This window comes from Diadema setosum, chromosome 22 (genome assembly GCF_964275005.1).
Source record: "Diadema setosum chromosome 22, eeDiaSeto1, whole genome shotgun sequence".
Lineage (NCBI taxonomy): Eukaryota > Metazoa > Echinodermata > Echinoidea > Diadematoida > Diadematidae > Diadema > Diadema setosum.
In genome coordinates, this window is record NC_092706.1 from 14,707,126 (window position 1) to 14,731,320 (window position 24,195).

Here is a 24,195-nt window from a genome sequence, read left to right on the forward strand (position 1 = left end):
TTCAATGACAGAAACATTGAAATTTCATCATTTTTTTTTTTTGCACGATCAATGCAAGATTGTGAGGGTATTACATGGTTATCTCACTCATTTGCATGTTCATACCCACCGTACAAGAACTGTTTTGGAGAAATTATCAAAAAAAATATTATTTTCTTATTTTTCATCCCATTTCAGTCAATTTTTTACCGTTGAACTCGCAAAATTATACTTTTTATCAGACTAAATTATAAATGTATATGGACTGGATTTCCTCTTTAAAAGACACTGCATATATGCCATGATGAAACGCATTGTCAATTTGGAACACAAAGAAAATCGTCGACAGGTCTAGTTATCACTCGAAGGGCGAAATACATGTATCTTAAAATATACAACGTACTCTCTGAATCTGCCCAGCATTCACTAGACGCACAAACACATATCAGGCAGAAAACACGAATTGGTGATCACGTTTTGGAGGGTTATGAGTTGGTTTATGGCTACAACATCTGTACAAGAACGTGTGGTAGTGATAGGGCACCGCTGGCGTTGCATAGCTAAGAAGCATGTTGACACATAGCTGATATACACGTAGGTACACTGTACAATGTCAATGATTTAGATACTACATTGTATCATTAGCTGTAACCTGGAAGGAGAGTTGAAACACGTAAAGATCTAACAAAAACAAAAACATTAACTCTGCTTTAGATGATGATTTGAATGGGGAACTGATTTTGATTTTAATTTCATAACCATGTGGATACTTGCCATTTGCGGCTAGCTCCACACGCTTTCAAGAGTTAATAGCACTTAAAAAAATGACATTGTTCGTCCACACAGGATGTGTATTTGTTCTTTTTTTGACTATACAGTTTGTGGGAAAATTAATATCTGATCAATATTCTAGGAAAGTCAGTGAATCAATCCACTGTGAGTGTAGAACAGATGAACAGATCTGACATCAAATTATGAAAAGGGGACCAAATTGATAAGAGAATTGGGATTGGATGACGACAGAGTCGTTGGGACCAGTGATTTACAGTAACAAAAACAACCATTGCAGGGCTGCCAACATTGGAAACTACTTGAGAGTGAGACTCCCATAGGCCAATGCTATAATTTTGGAGTCAAAATGAGTGAGATCAATAGAAATGCATGCAAATGAAATAAAGTTTTAGAGTGAGAAAGGACCAAAATGAGTGAGTCTCACTCTCAATGAGTGAGAGTTGGCAGCCCTGCCATTGTCGAGTATAGAATTTGAATTTACAGATACATCATCGATATGCTGTTCAACCTTTGTGTTTGTACTGACATAATGTAAGTCTGTTTGATCTGTAACGCATGTTGGAAAGTAAGAAATCATTCTACGTGTATACCATAACCAAAGTAAAAAAAAGTACAACGGAAAAGTACTTTGCGTCCTCGAAATGGGACAAAGAAATTCTGCATGATTATTACAATTATCACGGGGATTTCTGAATAACGATGCACAGTAGTTTGTTATAATATGCACTACAATGGCAATACATGTACGCTAGCATTGCGTTGACATTTCGTTGGCATATATTTTGGAATGCTTCAGGAATTATTTCGCAAACACGTAAAGACACAATGTACACGTTTGTACTTCTTTTGAATCTAATTTTGAAGGATGCAGGATAGAATTTCAGCCCATGTTACACGTTTACACTTGGAAGAGTTTTGGCGTCCACTTCTTGAACAGTCTTTTTTCGTATATTTACTGTCTTGTATCAGGAGTATTCCATTCATTTAGGACTTCAATGGGTTAAAAAATTAAATATTTCAATAATCATTAATCACAGAATCACAGCACAGTGTATTCACATAAATGGATACAGAATATCTGACCGAGCTTAGTTTTGGATTGTGATTTGTAACAGGCTTAGTGGCAAAATAGGCAAATCCTAAAATCCTTTCCATGGGGTCTCAGTACCAGTACTTATTTTCTTGATAGTAGCCTACATAAAAGTGGTTGACAACAAAATCTTACGTCATGCTTTATAAGATGCATCGTTATTGAATACATGGTACTCAACATCGATATGTCGCGAGTCACAAACTCGTCTATTTATTCCTTACCAACACAAGACTACAGTATAAGGTTTTCTCAACCGCTTTGCTACCGAACTTTTTTCTCAGTCTTGGCTATACTGAAATTCAAGAGGACGGGCGGCAAATGCTGGTACGTAACCAAAGTGATCAGTGCGCGGCACGTAGACCCACATCCAGTCGTTTTCTCTCTGCATTGCCGAGTTAACAACGAGAATCTCCCCGGGTTGTGTCTCCACCTCGTCTCTTTCGACTGGTGCGTAAGGCTGCGTGGCGATGTAAATCTCGATGACGCTTGGCGATGCCTAACGTGAAAAGGTAGAGGAAAACGTACCCGTGGTAGTAAAGGAGCTGTTATAGGATGGTTTATTGTATGGCGTATGATTCATAAAACAATAGGCAACGTAAAACGAAATTGCCGAATGATTCCCCTCCATTTCTAGCAATGCAAATAACCCCTCTTCGTCACCCTCTGACAAATTACTTCCAATTTGTGATGTACTGTAGGGCCCACCTTACAGAGTTTAGATTTCAAGCTATAAACTACTCGCAAATTATCGTCCACGACACTGTACGGACTATTGACAAAAGGACGACTATTCTGATTTTGAAGAACTTACTTCTCTGCACAAGGGGCCATAATTATTGATTAGTCTCGCCATGTTCCATAAATGACCACCTGTATATTCAACCACTAAATGTGTGGTATTTCATAAGATAGGCCTACATCAATATAGTCCTGTTACGCAGTATGTAATTCCCATAAAACAAACATTTTCATAAAGTACCCTACACAATTATTGTCCATTGCCCATATCATATCTATATTTTGAGGTAGAGAAAAAAAATTAACTATAGTGAATACAATGTATAAAAATATGTAAAAGTACATTAAGTTGGATAAAGGACGCCCTCTCTAACTTACCGATCTGCGAGCATTTCTGTTACCGGCTGACGCGGCGAGAGAAGGAATGTGTCGCACCTCACTCCGGCTGACCTCAAAGGCTTGAGTCCCCGCCTCCTTCGTCATGGCAACAGGATGCTGGAAGGCAGATTGGCCGGTATCTGGGAGTGTGCAAGACGCACAGAGAGACATAATCACGATGAAACAACTAGACCTGAATCCCTTTGTCTTTGGTACCCCTACAAAAGGGGAAAATGACTTCATCAAAATAGAGTTTGCATATTAATAACTCTGGTATATAAGTGGTTTGCCCGGTTAAGGAGGCTTTTCTCGTACATCCAGACAAAGGATATCTTCATACATCATAAATTATTGACAGTAAACAAGTGCAAACAAGGAGCATTTAACAAAGCCAAAAGAGAAATAATGATAATCTGAGTTGATAACATAGCTTAATTGTCATGTTTGTTTTACCTCGAAGGACAAAATATCACAGAACGTTGCACAAATTGGCCTACAACAAGAAACGTTGTTGATATACAAAAGTGTGTACTTTGTTATTGTTATTGTATCCTTACTTTGTGCGTGTCCAGCTTTTGGGATTGTCCCGTCTTTTTTCACCCTTCGAACGGCTGGCTCAGAAGACTTTGTTTCGTGTCGTCTGTGATTTGGTGCGAAAGTGTGCGCGCGTAAGTCATCAGCTGACCGATCAGGAAGAACATGGACGTGAGATCCTATGCTGTGTGTAGACTGCAGCCGGGATGCAATCCCCTTCGAACACTCGTTCCAATCATTGATGATTTTCTGCACCCGTGAAGTTTCATCTTCTGCTCCGGTGTCGACAAATGGCTTGGCACCATAAGAAGTTGTTTCGGGGCCTGCTTCATTTTCTCCATGAAGTTGTTGGGTTTCCTGATCTTGCATTAGAAGCGCCTCCAGAATTTCATCACCTTCGATTGTTCGCCTGATTTTTCGCTTCTGTTTTTGCGCGAGCTTCGCCTCGACGACGCGCACGTTCGTTGCAGACCGTCTTTGTGGCGTGATCTGCGCAGTGCGATTGTCCAAACTCGACGGTGCTGGAAGCGACCGTCTCGTCTCCACGTGGCCTGACTTCTTGGGCACAAACCTAGAGGTCGTCTTTTTGCCATCAGGTTGTGGGTTCGAGGTCGTATCAGAGACTAGCTGCTTGACCTCATCTTCTATGGACGTAGTGCGAACGATCCTGGCGCTTTTGATCGAGTTGCCAATGTATGACGGCTTGTCAACAAGTTTTCCAGTGTCTCGACGATCAGTATTGTGGTCTCCTATCGCCTGCTCATTGTCACTGCCGCGATGTTCGGTTCTGACCTTTCCTGTAAGTTTATGGTGCCTTGTATGAACAGCCTCAATCTCTATACGACGGGCATTACTCGTACTCCTGCATTCCCCAAGAGCACCACCCTTATACAAAATGGCGGCACACTCTTCACCGTCCGTAGAATGACTATTGGTTGCGCTTTCCCATGAAGATGTGCTGGACAGTTTCTCAACCCTGGGTGTGCTGTTGTCTGTACACAACTCCTTCGCCGCACCAACGTTTTCTCCAACCTTCCCCTGACCCCAGAAGTCATTCTCCCAAGCTGTCCTGTCATTTCCATTTGATCGAATGATGGAACTATATGGTCTTTGCAAGCTGTCTGCCTCTTCCACCAACTTTGAATAACCGCTGCCTCCCTGCTTCAGTTTCTGTTGTGTTTTCTGAAATGTCTTTGGTGATTTCTTGGGCATGGCATCCATTGCTGTATGACAACGCGGGAACCCCTTTGGAGGAAGGCCCGGCCGATCCTGTCTAGAATCCCGCACATGCTCCCTCGCGTTTGTGGACGATGCGAACCAGACATTCTGGTAGGTGTGGTCTTCAGTGGTACCTTGGTCTCCCTGTGGATGTGAGCCACCTGCCGTGATGCCCGCGATGTAGTCGACATTAACGTAGGTGTGGTCATCCCGCTGCTTCGCCAAGCACTCCCTCGATGAGCTCCTTGATCTTTCTTTCCCGCCCTTGCGATTTCGTCTTGATCGTCTCTCTCCAACTGACATCCGTCGCGGTATCTTACGAAAAGCGCTTTTTGTCGAACTCCTAGCCTGTGTTTTTGCCGCAGAATTCTTTGTGTTGGTGAGATCGCCAAGGACTGCTCTACAATCGTTTGTAACTTTTGAGAGAATTTCAGCGTTGCTTCTAGGAATAAGGGCTTCCTCCTCTTTGGATTCCATCCAGTTGTTATTCAAATGATCGCAGCCTGTCTGCGCTGTCGGCTCGTAAGCATCTCTGGTAGACCATGGAGTGGTGGTAGCGGTAAACTTGTCCCTTTCCTCCGGGGATGTCACCGTCTTCCCTTCGCTTGTCGGAAGACTATGCAAGCTGATCAGATCGATTTGATCAAAGTCAATGTCATCAAGAGTGGGAAGGCATCTCCTCTGCCCAACCCACGTGGGGAATATGTTTTTGTATCCATGGTAACTAGCTTTATCCGGGGACGTCTGATCAGATGGCACAGTCCGCTCACCACGAGGACTGCGCTCCTCTCTATATCCGTTTGCATCTTGTAAAACCTGCTGTTTAGTTGGTGACACTGTCGATTGTTTTGACAACTGAAAGGTGCCATTGGTCGATTTACTTCTGTATGAGGTTGGGTGAGTTTTCTGCGGACTGGAAACTTTGGCACTCATAAAGGTCTCCTCAAAGAAGACAATGGATGCCAAAGTTCCGTCAGGGTTTAGTGTATCGTTATGCTGGGGGTGATGACTCCGTGCCACGGGATCGATGGTTTTAGTCTCCCTGCTGTTCAACTCTCCTAGTGTAAAATAGAAATGATAAGAACAACATATTAATAGACAATCGGGAACCACAATAATAAATATGGCACACACACATACACACAAACACATAATTATGGAGTGAAACTCATTGGAATTTCAACCAAATCTTAATTTGGGTGCATACATGGGAACAAAAAAAAAAAAAGAAAGAAAGAAAGAAAGAGAAATTCTTACCAAATATGGCAAATACGGCAAAGGAAAGAATGTCGGTGTCAATTTGGAAGGTTTTACTTTGAAACATAAAATAAAATGCTGGTGTGAGAAATTCCGTATGTGCTTTCTCCATCACAAAAGCCCCCAAGTTTATACACTATATTTCCCACATCTGCTAATCAGGGAGGGAGAATCCCCTCTCTATCTCACAGATCTAGTCCCTCTCATAGTCACAGCGGTAGAAATTAGAATATACAGTATTCATTGTTTATAATGATCATATTAATATTAAACTTAAAAGGGATCTAATTCATTTTTTTTTCTCAGTAAAGTACTTCTGCTGATAAAAAAAAAGAATAACAATTGTCAACTTTTGTGAATTTTTAGAATAAGATCACAGTCAACTCCGCAGAAGTCGACTGCGCATGTGCCGAATAATTGGCAAAGTCGATGAAAATAAAAGTCCCAATTTATATCCATAGCCTTACGTTTGTTTTTCCTCTTTTTTTTCCTAAGTCGACGTATTCTCGTCAATCCCGTCAAGATCGACTCATGCGGAGTTGACTGTACGTGGACTAAAGTGATATCAAGGTTCTATTATAGTGATTATTTACTTGCATGTTCTGTCATGTAATTACCTTGACCAATGAAGACATCACCGTTGGTGTAGTAATCAGTCGGGGATCGTATTTCCGCAAGTTTCTTTTCATGAGTAGGTGAGGAATCCTTCCTGTTGCTTTCCGGCCCCAAGTATACCCCTCCCACACTGCCTGGCGACATCATAGGACCAAGATCCACCTGTTGCTGGGAGAAAGGGTGCGCCAGCGTACCCCTCGTGTGCACGGGACGGGGCGTGGTGGGGTCGTTGCGAGGGCCAGCCCGCTGTCCACCTGCGAAACGAGAGAAGAGAGACAATATTGATAGCTTTTCACCAATTTCAGGACTCATCTTCCATAAATGACGAAATTGTGACTTATCCACCATTTTTTAAATGTTTACACAAATCCTTTCAAACGTAAATACATATGCCGAGAACGCTAGAATGAGGTATGTATCTATGATTGATGTAATTACCTTATTATCGCTTAGTATGTACAATTCCATGGAAATTGTATTTCAATTCTCAAAACCTTGTCGCTTGGTACTGGTCAGTCGCTACCTTTTCTCACTATGAGCTGCCATATTACGATTATAATCATTATTTGAATCATCTGATTGTTGTTATCATCACTATTATCATCATCCTTATAACCATCATTATTTCTATTATCATTATCATCATCATAATTGTCATCATAATCATTATCCGTAATTGTATAAGCAGTAGCATTTTTGTGATTATCACCAGCATTATCATCACCACTATTATGTCACTATTAGGCATAAGTATATAAAATAGAACGTACCCATGAAAATACCAAATTCGTGTTCACGTTTATTCCCACACACTTTGTAAAATTCGGCGCGACAATAATAATTACTGCATTCATTCATTCATTTATTGATAAGCCGGGTAGATGTTAGCTGACAGAGGCGAGTTACTTGGAGCGAACATGAAGATAATTGGTATCGTCTATGATATTATTCGCATGTTATGCGGGTTGTGTGTGGATCGGACAGGTCATGATGGACGAAGATGGGTCTTTTATGAGACCTCCACTCCGAGAGTGCACAAGTCCAGATCATGTTCAGGTTGGCTTCCGTAAATATAGAATAAACTTAAGACGACCAGTAATATTAGACTTTTTTTCAAAATCGGACCTGAAATAAGAGAGTTATGGCATTTCACATCAGTTTCACATGACATAAGGAGCAAGCAAGTCAACAAACTATCATAGGGGGCGATGATCTCATTACCCCGTAACTCTCCAGTTGGTTTGATTACCTAAGTGTTATTACAAAATCATGCATTTAGTCGACACCAAAACCTGTCTCCAAAAAGTCGTCAATGCAATGTTTGATGGTAAGTACACAATCTCGTGAAATTGCTTACAAGACGAGAGATGGAAGGGGATTTGTTTTTAACTTTCTACGTTTATAATCATAAATTTGACTCAATTTGTTTTTAAAGTAGACTAGCCCTAGCTAGGTTTCTCTCCAACCGTTTCCCCACTATATGGGATAATCTGGGCTCAACCCCATCTTATATGGATGAATAGAGGCAAACCTTTGTTATTTTGAGAGACCAACATCCCAACCAACATGCCCTCTAGAAATCTCTCAGCCGGGCGTGAAAAGCCAAATCACCGCTTGACGCCGCGCGCTTCATCGAATCCATTCATGTTCGGTTTTCTGCTCAGATAGGCGGGTTAATCCTCTGAGCTTGGGACGGAAAATTCACCTTAAGCCAAACGAGGCTCATTTGTATTCCTAAAATCTGTTGCTCTTTGTGAAAACTGGCATAATGGTGGTGTATAGGGCACTTGACAAGTTCAACAAAAAGTTCTTTCCTGATGGAGGTAGCACAGTGACATAACGTAATGCCAATGAACATCATGAGTATCAACGTCGTCACCCGCTACATATCGGGTTTCACGATGTTTCGAGTTTGAAAATTCGGACCTGATTAGACCTCCCTGTTCCTATATGCTACCAAGTAACGACACCAGTAAACCTATTTGTCTGTTTGTGTGAAATGAAGCTATGAAATGTGCCATTAAAATAAACCATGCTTCCAAAAATGATATTGCGATTTGCAAAGACATTAGATTTACAAAAATAAACTGTTGAGTAAATGATTTATTATCATGCTGCATTTGGACAAAGATTTGTCAATACTATTTCAGTAAAAGCGGAATTTTCAAAACTTTTGCATGCAGGGTGTTTTGACATCCATTTTGAAAATCGTTATACATGTATATCAGTAAGCAAGGTGCAACTGTGTAACTCTGCTGCCGCAATGTTAAAGGCATAATTTGTCATTTGCAGATGAAACAAAAACCCAGCTTTAGTGCTTCAAAATAGTTTTAAAATGTGAGTTAAGGATAGAAACAACCAATGTAAACATTTGAATCAGTATAATTAATGTTAAGTATTGTTAAATGTACAAATATGAACAATAGTTATAATAAAATGTTTCTACACTAAACCATCTACAGTAAGTTGCAATAATGTTATAGTTTATTGAGAAAACTAGAAATGTCGCTACGGCGACTGATGCCTCCGCCATAATGCATGATTCTCCCAATAGGTGTATAGTACAATCTCTTGACAATGTGTGATGACAGTTTCACATAACTGGCAAAATATCGAAATAACAGGTTTGTCAGAAATATCTTGAATGTTCACTTTCCACGAACTGGGTTTGCTATAATTGTCTATTAAAGAGTGCAGGTACACATATTTGGGGAATTGAAAATTTTTACTTGACTTCTGACCGACCTTATTATAAGTTTATGCATTGACTATAATTTTCAAGGTATGAAGAAAGAGTGTAATTACAGTACAAAATATTTTCATTTAAACCTGACCTTTGACCCTTAACCTTTGACCTTTGACCTTCTGGCTGGAAATTTCCAAGAGAATCTCCATCAAGTAATACATGTACATATATTAAACACTTTTAAAACTAATAATGCAATCATTGCATATACTAGTATACATGTATGAGGGAAAAACAGTAGTAACATTTTGAGGAGTTGACCTTGACCTTTGAACCCCTGACTATTGACCCATGACCCCTAAATTCCCTAGATAATCCCTGCCAGTCAGTACATGCATATGCACCATGTTCCATGAAGATACATTAACCATTTGCGAGAAAAGTGATATTGCAACATTTTCACCTAACCTTTGACCTTTTGACCTTTGACCTTATGACATGAAACTCCCTCTGGAGAATCCTTACGCAGTAGTACATGTCTACACTAAGTTTCAAGAAAATAACTGCGGGCATTGCATAGATATGGGGGAAATAGCAACATTTTTAGCATTTGACCTTGACCTTTTGACCTTTGACCTCTTGTCAATGTCACTAGAATCTACTCAACTAATTGTCCCATCATACATCATCCTTGGACCAAGTTTGGTGAAAGCTGCTTCATCCAGTTTTGAGTTATCACATATACAGATAAATTTTAGGATTTGACCTTGATCTTTGACCTTTGACCTCTGTCCGATTTCACTGAAAAACTAATCAAGTAATTGTCCCATCATACATCATCCTCAAACAAAGTTTGGTGAAATTTGCTCCATACAGTCTTGAGTTATCGCGTAAACGGATACAATTTCATGGTTTGACCTTGGCCTTTGACCTTTGACCTTTAGCCGATTTCACCCAAAATCTTATCAAATCGTTGCCCCATCATACTTCATACTTGGACCAAGTTTGGTAAAATTCCAGTAAATATTACTCAAGTGATCGCGTAAACGGAAGCGGACGGACGTACGGACGTACGTACGGACGTACGTACGGACGTACGTACGGACGGACGGACAACCCGAAAACATAATGCCTCCGGTACCACTTCGTGGCGGAGGCATAAAAATAGCGATACCTCCGTTTATTGCAAAATTTTTATATGACAGGATGTTTTGTGATATAACTGACCTACACATACATCGTATGCGTCAAATGTGACATCTTTTTAAATCACTGCTCCCAAAGGTAAACTGTACCTTAAACAATGCATCTCTTTGATCTAGATTCACATATGGCAATATTTAAACATTGTGACTACATTTCTACCTTGCAGTTATTGAATGGTCCTTATTAAACATATAGTTACTATGCCAGTCATTGCAAACGACAGTGTGATCATAATAATTAACCACAAAGCAGCGATAATTAATATGACAGGGAAAGGAAGATGATATACTGTACAACATTGTTTACAAGTGAAAGAGTTTGACTGATTTGCCAGCATGCATCATCTTTGTACAAATCTAAAGCAAGGAGGTTCAAGAGAATGGAGTCACAACACTGTCGTATTTCCTTTGAAGTCACGTTTGATGCCGCCACTCGAAAGTATTTGAAGCATGTGGCAAACTGGATCTGCCGCGCAGATAGGAAGACAATTGACTCATGTCTCATTGCATAATCATCAGCCACTTTCTAACGAAAATATGTCTTTGTGATGGTAATTACTTTTCGCCATCCCTACTTATAAAAGATAGGTGGTATATACTGGTAAAGACACGGGGATGCGCGAATAGAAATTGCGCAAAAAATGATGAAGGGCAAGTCCAAGATAATGTCCCCTCAGATGCTCAAAATTCATCTTGATTTTATCAAAAAGTTATTGATATCATCTTGTAGCCAAAGAGTTAAATCATATGTTTCCAGCAAAGAAAATATTGAATTATGCAAATTTATGCAAGAAATATGGCCTTGATTTGCATAAATCAAAAACAAACCTTACGTATGGGACAAATTATAAATATTCATCTAAAATCAGTTGAATTTGTCCTTGACCTAGTTCCTTTATGGACATGACCCCTGTATGAGTTAGTATAATCTGCAATTGGTAAGACAAGGTCAGCACATTAATTATGCAAATTATGCACTTTCCCAGAACATAGTGTCCCATACGTAAGGATTTGAGTATGTTTTTTTAAGTTTTTTCTGAAGATTTGTAACATTGACCAATCATACTTTAGGAAGTTCTAATTTATTCATTTCAACTCCAGATTAGCAAAACTAAATGAGGAAATTTAATTAGTCCTTCATCTTATAACTAATTAAAGTTTGCTTACGTATGGGACAAATGCCTTACGTATGGGACATTACATGCAAAGTGAATGGGAAAACCGCCTTTTGACATGGATGCTATATGTCCTTACATTTGTTTGGTTAATGGTTATCTTTGCACCTACTCTGAAGAATATGTCTATATATCTGCCTCTCCTACTCAGATGACCTCAGGGAGAGTGTAAGGACAGCATTATTGAGTCATTCTATGATTAAGAAAGGAAAATAAAGAATATTCATTTATACTTGTAATTTCTTATTTTCATTACAGGCTGTGCAGCTGGTCTTGAATTAACATTCCCCGTTAACATTTTGATATTGGACATTTTCTTAATTCAGTTATCATTTTCAACTTTACCTCTCTACAAAATGACTTTGTCCAAGAATGGGATTCTCTGAGTGTCATTTTAGGTGCAGTACACTGTTCAGCATGTACCACAGGTTGTACAGCCTCAAAAGCGAAATCAAAACAATTGTGCTTATGGCGCGCATCAATGACAACAGTATAGGTCTTACTGAAAAGAAAAATCACTTAAGGTGTGAGCAGGTAACTTTGTCATTACTTGAGTTGATAGCAAAAGAAAAACCCTATGAGAGTACACTTGTACTTTTTATTTTGATATGATTGTTAATATTTCAACTGTTCACCCTCAGAATATGTCATGACTTATCAAGGTCATGAACATGATTTCTGAAAATCCTGTAAAATGAAGACTATAGTTTACATTTGCTATAAACCACAATATCAATACTGGTTCTGTGGTTGGAGTGCTAAAAACACAAATTACACAAACAAATAGGAAATTCAATTTTCTTTTCTATTTTGTGTTTGAAGAGACAGATGTGCTCTGAGACACCTTCATCAACTCATACTTACTTTGTACCCCACATCTACACAATTATCAACATACACTGCAATCTGGTAGTGTATGATCAAATGAGGTTATTAGAATTTATTCAAAATTGTAATTTGCAGATCAGTGAGTTACTTAAGTGTTTCAAATCTAGATTTGAATGTGCAAATGATAATCTTTCCTGTATCACTACACAAGCATGTATGTATGTACAAAGTAGCACAAATTTTGTCGTCTTTGGTTTCATAGACACGAAGCCAAGCAATTTGAAAAAAAAAAAACAGAAACAGCATTGGTACATACATTCTTCTATCTCCTTAAAATCTAAAACCTTCATTAAAATTTGATTGATTTTGCAGTTCAGCTAAAATTCACATGGCAAAACATGATGATTACAGAGCAAAATGAAGTACTCTTGTTGTTGTGTTTTGTGCTGCATTTCAAACAATTATAAAGCTTTATAAAAACTTAGACAACTTGCAAGGTAAGCCTAGAGCTACTGAAAGTACCCACTTCAAACTGTATCTGCAAATACATTGTACATGACATTTGATTCTAAAGTTGAAATTATCAAGACTACAAATTAGTTATTGTACATGTACATGTATGCTATATCAAGGTCACAAGCTAGAATTTGCTCATTTTTTTTTCATTTGATGAAAAAATATTGACTAGAGTAATTACAAATGGGCTAGAAATAGAGTGTCAGTATACTATTATCTGCATGTGTAGACATCATGAGGACAGTGTTAATGCATGACGGAATCCAAACTAAGACATTTAATGGTAAATTGGTAATTACTTTTATTTGTTTTATATTAGCTTTTGCTGGGTACCTGAACCGGGAAAGTACCCACTTAGAAGTCTATTTCATTTGTTACATGTTGTAGCATGATTTGTGGAACTGAATATGACACTATGGGGAAATTTAAAGTCATTCCCATGAATGCATTTGTGCACTAAAGACAAATGTCCCATACGTAAGTTGAGCCATGTCCCATACGTAAGGTGTACTTTCGTTAATTAAACCAACTTCATGAAAATATGCTTTATTCTTTTGCAGTGAAACTTTGCTGAAAGATACTTCAGTATTGTACCTTTCTTCACTTCCAAACAGAACTTGATCAGTAAGGTACTTTCAGAGAATTTTCAGTTCAAACTTTATTTTGAAAAATCCAGTTTTTCTCTGGTCCCATACGTAAGTTGGCATATTTTTCTTAATAAAATAATCAACCCAAGGTCAAATGACACCAAACTTAAACACAATATTCTTCTCAAGAGTACCAGTCCTCCTGATGATAAACAATAAAATCCAAGTGCTCCTTCATTACTTTTCAGAGGTTTGAAATCTCTGAATGTCCCATACGTAAGGTGCGCGATATCTTGGACTTGCCCTGAAATGAAAATGAAAATTACTCGACTGGCCGTGCCCGGCCACTAATCTTATTATCTATTAATATATAATTATACTCGAAGATTATTCCATATCAGTTTTATTTGGAGGAATCAAGTGGAAAAGCGATAAAACCGGCTTTCCAGGAGGGTACAGTTTTAAACACTTTCACATAATACAGCTCTGATTTACACTTTTGCACATATTTCTTGAAGGGATTGACCTTTGTTTAATGAGCTTTATCATTAAGTGAGATTTCGTTTCATTTAATAGATAAACAAGCAAAATATAGCCAACATTAAGTTAACGTTCAAAATGAATCTTCAGATTGCTCAGCAAGACGGCGGCATCAAACCCCGCCACCAAAGGCACAGATGCACCTGTGGAATTCTTTTGTACATCAATAGAAAAGTGACAACTGTTTGAATAATTACAGCCAGTTGGAACTCCATCTCTTAAACCTCCTTGTCTAAAGTAACACTCTTATTATACCGTCTGGGGAAACATTACCTTGGCGGACGTGTTTCCCAAGTCGCCATAGCGATCCTCCAGGACACAAGATCGGCATGTTATAGCTCCGGGTAACGTGTAGATGACTGATATGCACGGACAAGTTGGTCTACTTCTTAGTGAAAGTGTTCGTTCGGGGGTCCAGCATGCTCCTAGATCAGAGTCAATAATTGCTCCGCGAGTTCAACCTTTCTGAAAGGGAAGACAACATGAACGTAGAGAAGAGTAACAGAGTGATGTGAGGTTCATTCCTATAAAGAATGGAAAGAGTCCTAATCGCCTATACACAGTACACTTAACTTTGTCCAGCAGAAAATATTTTGAGCACAGTATACGAATACCACGAAATTTACAACCGAGCAACTAGAAGAGTTCCCTATCAGGAAAACATTCAAAAGCACTGTGGATATCTCCTGCATTGGGTGCTTCTTTATATACAGCAGCTGACTTGCCATCCTGCGAACAAGCAGGGACTCCCGCCAAAATCTGTTAAGATTGAATCATTCACCATGAAATAAAGCCCAAGCTGCGGTGGCAATCATAATCACAGGGTAAGTTCAGAGACAAAGATTTTTTTTTAAAGCAATAACTATTGTATGTACTGCAAGGTACAAATACGTTAATACGCAAGCAGCTGATTGGACAAGGCAGGAAGAAGAAGAAGTATTATTGCGTTGAATATTTTCGGTGGTTGCTCGACATCAAAAATTCGCCGAAGTTTTATTTGTCTCATGAAAGAGAGACGACGCGAATGGCACTTTTTTTTGTTGTTAGCGGCATCACATGTAAACTAAACAAAGGGATAGTGAGTGATAGTTACGTGTATTGTATATAAGTTTTTTTTTTTTTTTTTAAGGATCCTAATCAATGTTTTTGTTCGCTTCGTATAGGAGGTATTGTAGCTGCTAACTTTTCACAACCACTGTTTCATATTCCGTTGCCATGCAACCATATTTGTATGAGTGTCCCGTCAGCGGCGATATGTCAAGGTTAGGCAACCATGCGTCCTAGGTGTGCATGAATCAGTTGGCAGGTAATGGGTTAAAACGTGCGATTAGAGCAGGTGTTCGTGTACTTGCGGCTCCTGACACAGCCAGATGTAGACTGCAAACCTGCAACGATCGACCGAGTGGAACTCTGCGATTGAATGTCTCGGGCAGCTGCGACATCACCCATCGTACTCGTCAAAAAAAAAAATCAAACAAACAAACAAGGCAACCAAAACGAACAAACAAACCAACCAAAACGTTTGGGAGTGATCAAACGACATCTGCTCGGTTGCCATGAATAGCAATTCCTAACTTTAATATGGTCCATTTACTTCATCCAAGTGAAGTAGGCAAAATCCAAGATACGGAATTACTGAAGAAGCTTTCGACAAAGTAACTTCGCAGCCGCGATTTCTACTGAAATGTACAACATATTCATTCACATTTGGAGCTCTCTTAGTGACCTGTTTTAAAAAATGGTACCCATACACTTCACAAACACTAGTCGTTGATATGTTAGAAAAGAATATGAATATTAAGGACCGGAAAACTTTCTGTAATAATTGTTCTGGTTGTCTGGGAAATCGTTACATACTAGTAATTTGCAGTTGTAAATGTACTCATGAAATTACGGGTATGGATTGTATGAGTTAATCATCATTTTCCAGGAAGTTGCCCTGCCTGCCATAAGACTGCAACCTACTACAGGATCTAGGACGCTGAAGCCTGATTTTCATCTTTTATTTTACACGTTTATGATTTTTTTTTATTTTAAATCGTATATCTCCACTTATTGACACTATCACTGCCACCAGATCAGCACTGCACACAACATCCCAGTAAAGCTTCATTCACATTCATGGAGCTGCGCTGCAAGGGATCAATCCATTCAATAACAATATTCAAGATCGCGCGCATCAGAACGATATCGCTCTCACTTCAAGGGAGTTCTGCCAACCCGAGGCACGACCCCTTTTAAATATGCATGTATTTCAGTTATACAAACATTAACATGTAACACAAAATTACAACTGTTGACACGCAACTCAACTCTGGTAATGCAAGAAACTCAGTCTTACTCGGCCTTTTGGCTAAGATCGTGTGTATAGTATCATGTGGAATACCATACGATGTGTATACACCTCATATAGCTCTCCTGAACCTGATACACCGCTACCGCACCCTTTGAACCATGATATTCAGTGTAATTCCACGCAACAAGCCAACGATATCGACTGACGGCGGTAAAAAGCTAATAATAAGTCTCCGAACCGCACAAAACATCTAAAATATACTTTATACAACTGTATCCGAACAGGAGAGTTCGGATGTTCAGGTACACCACGTACAACGACACGAAGACATGACTTCCACAGAAAAGGGGACTTACCGTGCTCGGAAGATAGGCCATCACAGCTCACAAACTTCACATCATAAACAATCAAGCGCTGGCTGATATCATGATACAAAGTATGTCATCCAACGGACAAAAATCAGAGCGGAGAGGCGGGGGAGAGCCCTAGAGGGTGTAGTGAGCTACATTCAAATACCCCGCCAGCTTTACTACAGGCTGAATCGTCAATGTCGTCTGTATTGTGCGAATAGAGAGCAGGATGGACCAAGTTCGACTATAATACATACCAGACCATTTTCACGAAATGGCGTTTAATATCTATGATACCTAAACGACAGTGCCAAACAATGCCTTGTGTAACGGCTGCCGACGCATTCCTGCGCCGTGCAAACAGTATTCAAAATTGGGAAAAAATATTTGGCAGAAAGGTCAAGCCAAGGAGAAGCCAATTCGAATCCCGCAGCTACCAGTATGGTAGTCTTTACCTTTGAAGACTCATTCCAACTTTACTCCTCTTTGGGTCGAATGATTCATCAGTTGAATGGAAAACGAAGAGCATAATTATCTTTCCATCCAATCAAAATATATCCAGCAAATATGTTAACAAAATATGGATTAACATCTCACTTCATTATTTTGTGGATAAATCTGCTTTTGGTTTATTCTATTAAAGAAGTCTAGAAAGAGAAGCATATAACAAGGATCAGCAGCTCACTGTTTTCACGAAAAACTTCACTCATTCTGTGCCGATGTTATGCCTACACGGTGAGATTCCCTGCCCAAATACGAGTGACAATAGAGAGAAGTTTTCAATGCACAAGACTGGAGGAGAACCAGAAATTTTCAAAAGAAAACGAACAATGAACAAATTCTGGGATTTTGAAAAGAAATGTGTTCCGTTCCGACACGCTTGCTGGGTTTCAAAAGAAAGACCTGATTGTTAACCGGTGCTCACTTCGTCGGCCTCGAACCGAGGACACGCTGTGATTGTCACCATTATTACAACCAATTGGCATGCAGCTTGCGCTTTGAAGTTCGAAAATCGCCATTTATTTTCAGGAAGTAGTCCTCACACACAGAGATCCTATATTACATACAGTGATACACGCATAGAAACAATACCCAAAATGTAGTTGCAATAAACAAAATCACTGTATTCGACAATAACAAAAGACGATTGAGAGATGAGGATGATGACGACAATGTACTTGTAAGCACGCGCGAAAGGACAACACAACTTTTATGACTTTACACCAAGTATGCATGTCAAACATAATTTGCTCCGATCATTCCCACCTTTTCAGGCAGTGATGAAATATGATGGTACAAATATACCATGACAAAGAATTGATCTTCTGAGATTATGGACCGAAGCAGAACTTCCAACCTTCACGACATTTCTGTTCCTTCGAAAAAAAAAAAAAAAAAACAACTCTGCATGGTTTGATGAACATGTAAAGTCTTGTAACCCATTTACCCACCATCAGGGAAAAAACACACACCAAACAACAACAACAACAACAACAACAACAACAACAAACAAACAAACAAACAAACAAAACGGTATACCCCTTCTAACTCTTCTTTCAATAAAGTACAGGCCACCTTGTGGTGTATCAGCGTACTGGTATCAAGGAAGAGATACAATAGTTGTAGATGTATGGAGAAGGAGGAGGGGGAGAATGTGACGGAACGGGGAAGAAGAAAGAGTATACTGTAGGCTACGGGAGTTTGTAAGTGCCAACGAGAAGACGATATATTTTTCCTCGGCTTCTCTACCTTTGCTGTCTGATGTCGAGAGGAGGAGGCGATCAGTTCCGAGATCGCATCATCTCGACCCTTTCGGGTCTGAGAAGGGGTAAAGCTGTGATCGAGATCTCATCTTCTTGACTTCTCGCGGATCCGAGATGGCAAAAGGGCGAGATAATCTAAGATCTATAGCCTCCTTACCGTTCTCGGATCTTATCCTACCAAGTCGAGAGAATGCCCGGCCACTAGACTTACCTTGCCGTTCTCGGACCCTGGAAAGTCGAAAGAGGATGTTCACTTCTTGAATCTCGATCGGACCCGAGAAGGTCGAATAGGCGAGAGATATCTCGTCTTCTCGGTGGCACCTTTTAGCTTCCGTAGTAAACACAGACCATGATGGGAGCAGGGAGGTGGAAGAAAGAGCTTTCTTCCACCTCCCTGATGGGAGCTAGTGTATCCAGTGTTGGTGGCATGATTAGTGGATTCCCTTTATTCTTGCGATTCAAAGGGAGTGGAATGAGGTATTTTGTTTCTTCTTGGCTCGATCACCTCAAACAACTACAAACATTAAAACACAGTAGCATGCATTGTTACACCAGCAAGGTGGTGTATAGCGGAGATTTGTATACAAACACCACCTCTTGCTCTTTACTGGTTAAACTTACTAGAAAGTAACACTCTGGTATTTTCGCTCGGTTCTCGTCGAAATTTGCACTCTGTTCGAGCTGTTACATTTTATTACTTGCAAATGAGTAGGCCTATACGTACTTTCTACACCAAACTTGAGCATCACCTATATCATCGTCTTGCAAGACATCCTCGAGCCTTGAACATTGGTTTGCTTCAAGTACCAATCTTTTATGGTCTGAAAGAAGATTATACCAGCACTATTGTTTGCGCTTTCTGAGATTCATGCCCTCTCTGTGAAACAGAATTATATATTGTAGCCTTCATTATGTGAACGAAATAAAATGTGAGGAATTAATCTTTCCTCGCACAATTAAAGCATGGAACGAACTTCCCCCCTCTGTAATCACACAAACTGATCTAGCTAAATTTAAAGAGATGGTACTCAATGAAACATTTGTTTAAACGTCCACTTCCGGCACCAGTGGGAGTATTCAGGAGGATCCCAACCAAGTACCAAGTACAAGTACCAAGATGCATGTTGTACCTGCTTACCTGTCTTCCTGGCGTATAAATCTGTTGTTCTCCGTGCACATTCACATACATTTCCACGCTGACGCAAGAGGGGTTCTACGCTCCGGCATCATAACTTGATCCTATATAGAAGACTGAAAATGTCACCTGCCGGTGTGTGTTCAGCCACTGTGAACAGCTCGGTGTGTAAATCGTGCACGACCTCTTTACTGTAGCGTGACCACCGACTTCATGCCGTATTTACAGACAACAAAACGCCCGCCATCCATTGGTCATGATTGTCCATCCTTTTATCATTTGAAAACTTTGTAGTCATCCGCAAACCGCGTTAATTGTTGACAGAGCGCGCCGTGATTGTTGCCGCTGATGGGGGGGGGGGGGGGGGGGGGTGTTTATCCAGAGGGGATTATATAATCGATGTCTTAAGAGGGGTTTTTCATTGGTTTGATTTTGGAATCTGAAGTCTCCCCCCCCCCCTTTCCCCATTTCATTTCATTTCATTATTTCACAGCCCAGGGGGCCATGATGTCAGGGGGTGAGCCCCGAGCAGAGATTGGTGCTTCAGCGCTCAGTCAGCGTTATTAGACATCGCATATCCTTCTTATCCGACTTGCAATTATGCAGTAATGCATGTAAAATACAATCATACGGATTTTACAAGTAGAAATCTTCCTGTGCCACATTTTTGTTTGTTTTTGGGTTTTGTTTTTTTGTTTTTTTGCATTTGCAAACATGCATTGTGATCCGATATCAGAACTTTTTTTGCATCTGAATATATCTTGCCACAAAGAACAGCCGTGCATATATACCATGTAAACTACGGATGCGAACATGAAGAGAGCTTTGCAAGAAAGTCGACTTGCCATAAATTGCAAATATATCTATCGTCAATATTTTGCAATTGACAGATCAAACGTAACTTCCAATCAATTGAAACCGTTTTTCGTTGCAAGCGTAAAGCATGCATCAGTCGACTTGTAATTGATTTCGGGGATTGGCAGTTGATTGCATCCTTTTTGCAACGCCCTCTACAGTGTCCCTGGTCGATGTGATCAACGAACGAACGGAAAATTGCACAGACGGGTCATTATCATTATCACCTGGGATCACCATCTTGGGATTTTACAGTTTTTGGATTTATGATGTAATAGCTGATGATGTTTGATATAGATTATGTTATTTATGAGCTGTTATACCTCCGCTTCCTTTTCCATTCTTATTTTTCTTTTTTTTTTTTCTTTACCGTTCATCTTCCCTTTATATTTTTTCTTTCTGGCAAATTGACGTATAATTGCGATATATTGCAGATTGCATCAGTTTCCATTAGTTTGCATTAGTTTTCGTCAATAAGGAGAGGACGGCTAGTAAGCCCTACTTTGAGAGTAGGCCTATATATTATTTCATATTTTGTTTCTTTTGGACGATGGATGGACGTCCGACTGTGTAATGGCTGCCATGCTGGACATCAATCACATTTGCGAAGACATCGCAAGTCAATTAGATGGGCTACGGACAAATTCAAATAACTGCTGGCTTGAAAAGAAAAAAAAAAGGTGACTTTTTTTTTTTTTTTTTTTTTACAAAGTCATGGTATTCGCCTATACATTGATGCGGCCGAAGAATGCTCCACTCCTTTGATGACACTCTGACTCTTAACATTACTAATACGGTGTTATATACCCATATAAGGCCAAATGCACATTATTATTATAAATATCATAACCGACTATTGAAAAGTTTTTGGCCTGTATAATTATAGAGTAGCATTTGAATATTGCTCATATGAACTCATGGCTGACCCAGAGAAGAAGATAAACCTGTGAATGCCCATTTTAGTGGGATACAACAATCCTTATCACTAGGACTATCCAATGTTTTGGGTGGTTTTTTTTTTTCGATGGCTGTTCATTTCTCGACGTTGTGTGGATGCGAGTATATCTAATCCTTCGTATCCTTTGTTCGAATTTAGTCAAGTCAGTGTTGATATAAATTTAGATGAAAATGTGGAAAAGGGAGTTGGAAAACAGCTGGGAATTTTCAAATTTTTCGTTTGCGTTTCGCCATCAGTTTTTTTTTTTATGTCTCCGCCACTAAGTGGTGCCGGAGGCATTATGTTTTCGGGTTGTCCGTCCGTCCGTCCTTCCGTTCGTCCGTCCGTGCTTCCGTCCGTCCGTAGGCCTAATGAATTTTGTAGACAGCGTAACTAAAAAACCTTTTGAGGTATCCTAATGAAACTTGGCATGTATGTGTATTAGGGGGTGAAGTTGTGCCTATCAACTTTTGGGTGCACATGCTCAAGGTCAAAGGTCAAAAGGTCAAGGTCAAATACGTAAAATTTCACTATTTCCACCATATCTATACATTGCCTGAAGATATTTTCTTGAAACTTAGTGTATACATGTATTACCAAATTAAGATTCTATGGTGAAAGTTTGGGGTCATGAGGTCGAAGGTCAAAAGGTCAAGTAAAATTATAAAAATTTCACTTTTTTCCGCGTACCTTAGAAATTGTTTAAGGTATCTTCATGGAACATAGTATATATACAATCATGTACTGACTGGCAGTGATTATCTAGAGAATTTAGGGTTCATGGGGTCAAAGGTCAGGGGTCAAAGGTCAAGGGCAACACTTCAAAATTTTACTATTTCCCTCATATTTATGCAATGCCAGCAGGATTTTTTTTTTTCTTGGTGTATGCATGTATAACCCAATAGAGATTCTCTGGGAAGTTTTTTTTTTCTTCTTTTTTTTTTTGCCTCAAAGGTCAAAAGGTCAGAAATCAAGTGAAAGTGCTGAACTTTTTCCTCCATATCTCGAAAGTGACTCAAGTTATTTTGAAACTTACATATTAATTTTATGCATGACAGTGATTATCTTATGAATTTTAGGGTCAAAGGCCAGATGAAAAATGGTAACAATTTACTATTCAATACAGAAATTGCACCTTTTTCTCCATACCTTGAAAATTACTCAATGCATAAACTTATGAATGGGTCAAAGTCAAGTTAAAGTCCTTAAATCCCCAAATATGCTCTCCTATTCATCCAGTTAAACCTATAGGTCAAGGAAGGTGAACATTCATCACATTATTGTGACAAACTTGTCATTTTAATATGTTGCCAATTTTGTGAAAATGTAATCACACATTGTCCACATGTACTATAGACCTATTAGGAGAATTATGCATTGTGGCGGAGGCATACCAGTCGCCATAGCGACATTTCTATTTTTTTTTTATTTATTTACCGGAAACACTAGCTTATCTAAATGTTAATACAGGTATACAAAGGGCCTAATAATTCTCAATTCGCATGCAAACCAGATCACTGCACATTCCTATATATATATATATAACACCTATATTATACCTTGATGTTTTCACATTCATTGAAGCACTGATATAGCGTACATTATTGTATACATAATACTAGTAAGGCAATGTAAATGGTGTGATGTTCAGTATTTCGAAGGTTCGTAAATCCGAAAATGAAATAACGTTCGCTACATTCTGGAAGTTATATTCCAAAACACATAGTCTGAAAATGACATATCTATATAGGACCTAGGGTTGATGTAAAAGTTCTGCCAGGCTCCATAGTCCGAAAATGAAATAATGCTCGTTATTTTGTAATAATAATAATAGCAGACTTTATATTGCACCAAAATATGCACTCTGTAGAGGCTCCCTATTAATGCATAGGCCTACTTACCCCGATCACAGGATACATTATTTGCAACCATTATTATGCAGCACTGACGGTGCTCACTGTCCCCTGTGCTAAGAAACTTGCATAATGAACGTTCGCAATCACGAAGCATTGAAATTATAGGTTTTCTACGGAATACTAACTTACGGTAACAACATAATATTCAATTTGTACATGTATGAGAACATGTACTTTGATGTAGGTCCCTTAACATATTATTTGGTGCACATTTATGACTCTATCCTTATTCACCATGTGCTAAGATAACATGAATTACCACGTATAATATCACAAATATAAAATATGACAATTATTTGTGTTATTCATTGTCACCCTAAGTGACCATCCCTCTTTTGTGCACTATTATCCCTGATTCAAAAGCCTAACTTCACTCGCATATTGTACTGAAAATGCATTTTAGATTTATGTGTTTTACCCCGACAATTTATATTGTGCATAAACTTTTATGCAATGTAATAATTTCCGTGGTCCACAGACATGGCACACGGGATATTCGTACCATTTTCTGCCCCCCCCCCCCCATGTTGTTTCCATTTATTTGAAACAATACAATGCAATACATTTACGTGCATTTTTATAAAAACGTTAAACTATCCTGAGACGCTAGGGAAGCCATTCAGTACTAATTTAGTACATATACCAACGGTACCTATCTATAGTGACATTTTACGCCCGACATGACATGCATTGTCTTGGTTTGGTTTCTGTTCCTTGTTTGTAGTTTTCAGCCACCATAGAATTTTCTCGGAAGTACACGTTTGCACAGTTTAGCTGCAGCGCAGTGGCAGTATTTAGTAGA

At 39.2% G+C, this 24,195-nt stretch overlaps 1 protein-coding gene across 1 annotated transcript; it reads right to left on the reverse strand.

The window, feature by feature from the left end:
* Window positions 1-464: 464 nt before the first annotated feature.
* LOC140245517 (uncharacterized) lies at window positions 465-19,794 on the reverse strand. Its single transcript, XM_072325083.1, has 6 exons — window positions 19,689-19,794; window positions 14,415-14,606; window positions 6,607-6,858; window positions 3,538-5,790; window positions 2,981-3,120; window positions 465-2,360 (listed from the first exon to the last, which is right to left on the reverse strand). Exons 2-6 carry the CDS (start codon window positions 14,470-14,472, stop codon window positions 2,142-2,144), a joined length of 2,922 nt encoding a protein of 973 aa, XP_072181184.1. The 5' UTR covers window positions 14,473-14,606; window positions 19,689-19,794; the 3' UTR covers window positions 465-2,141.
* Window positions 19,795-24,195: the final 4,401 nt, after the last annotated feature.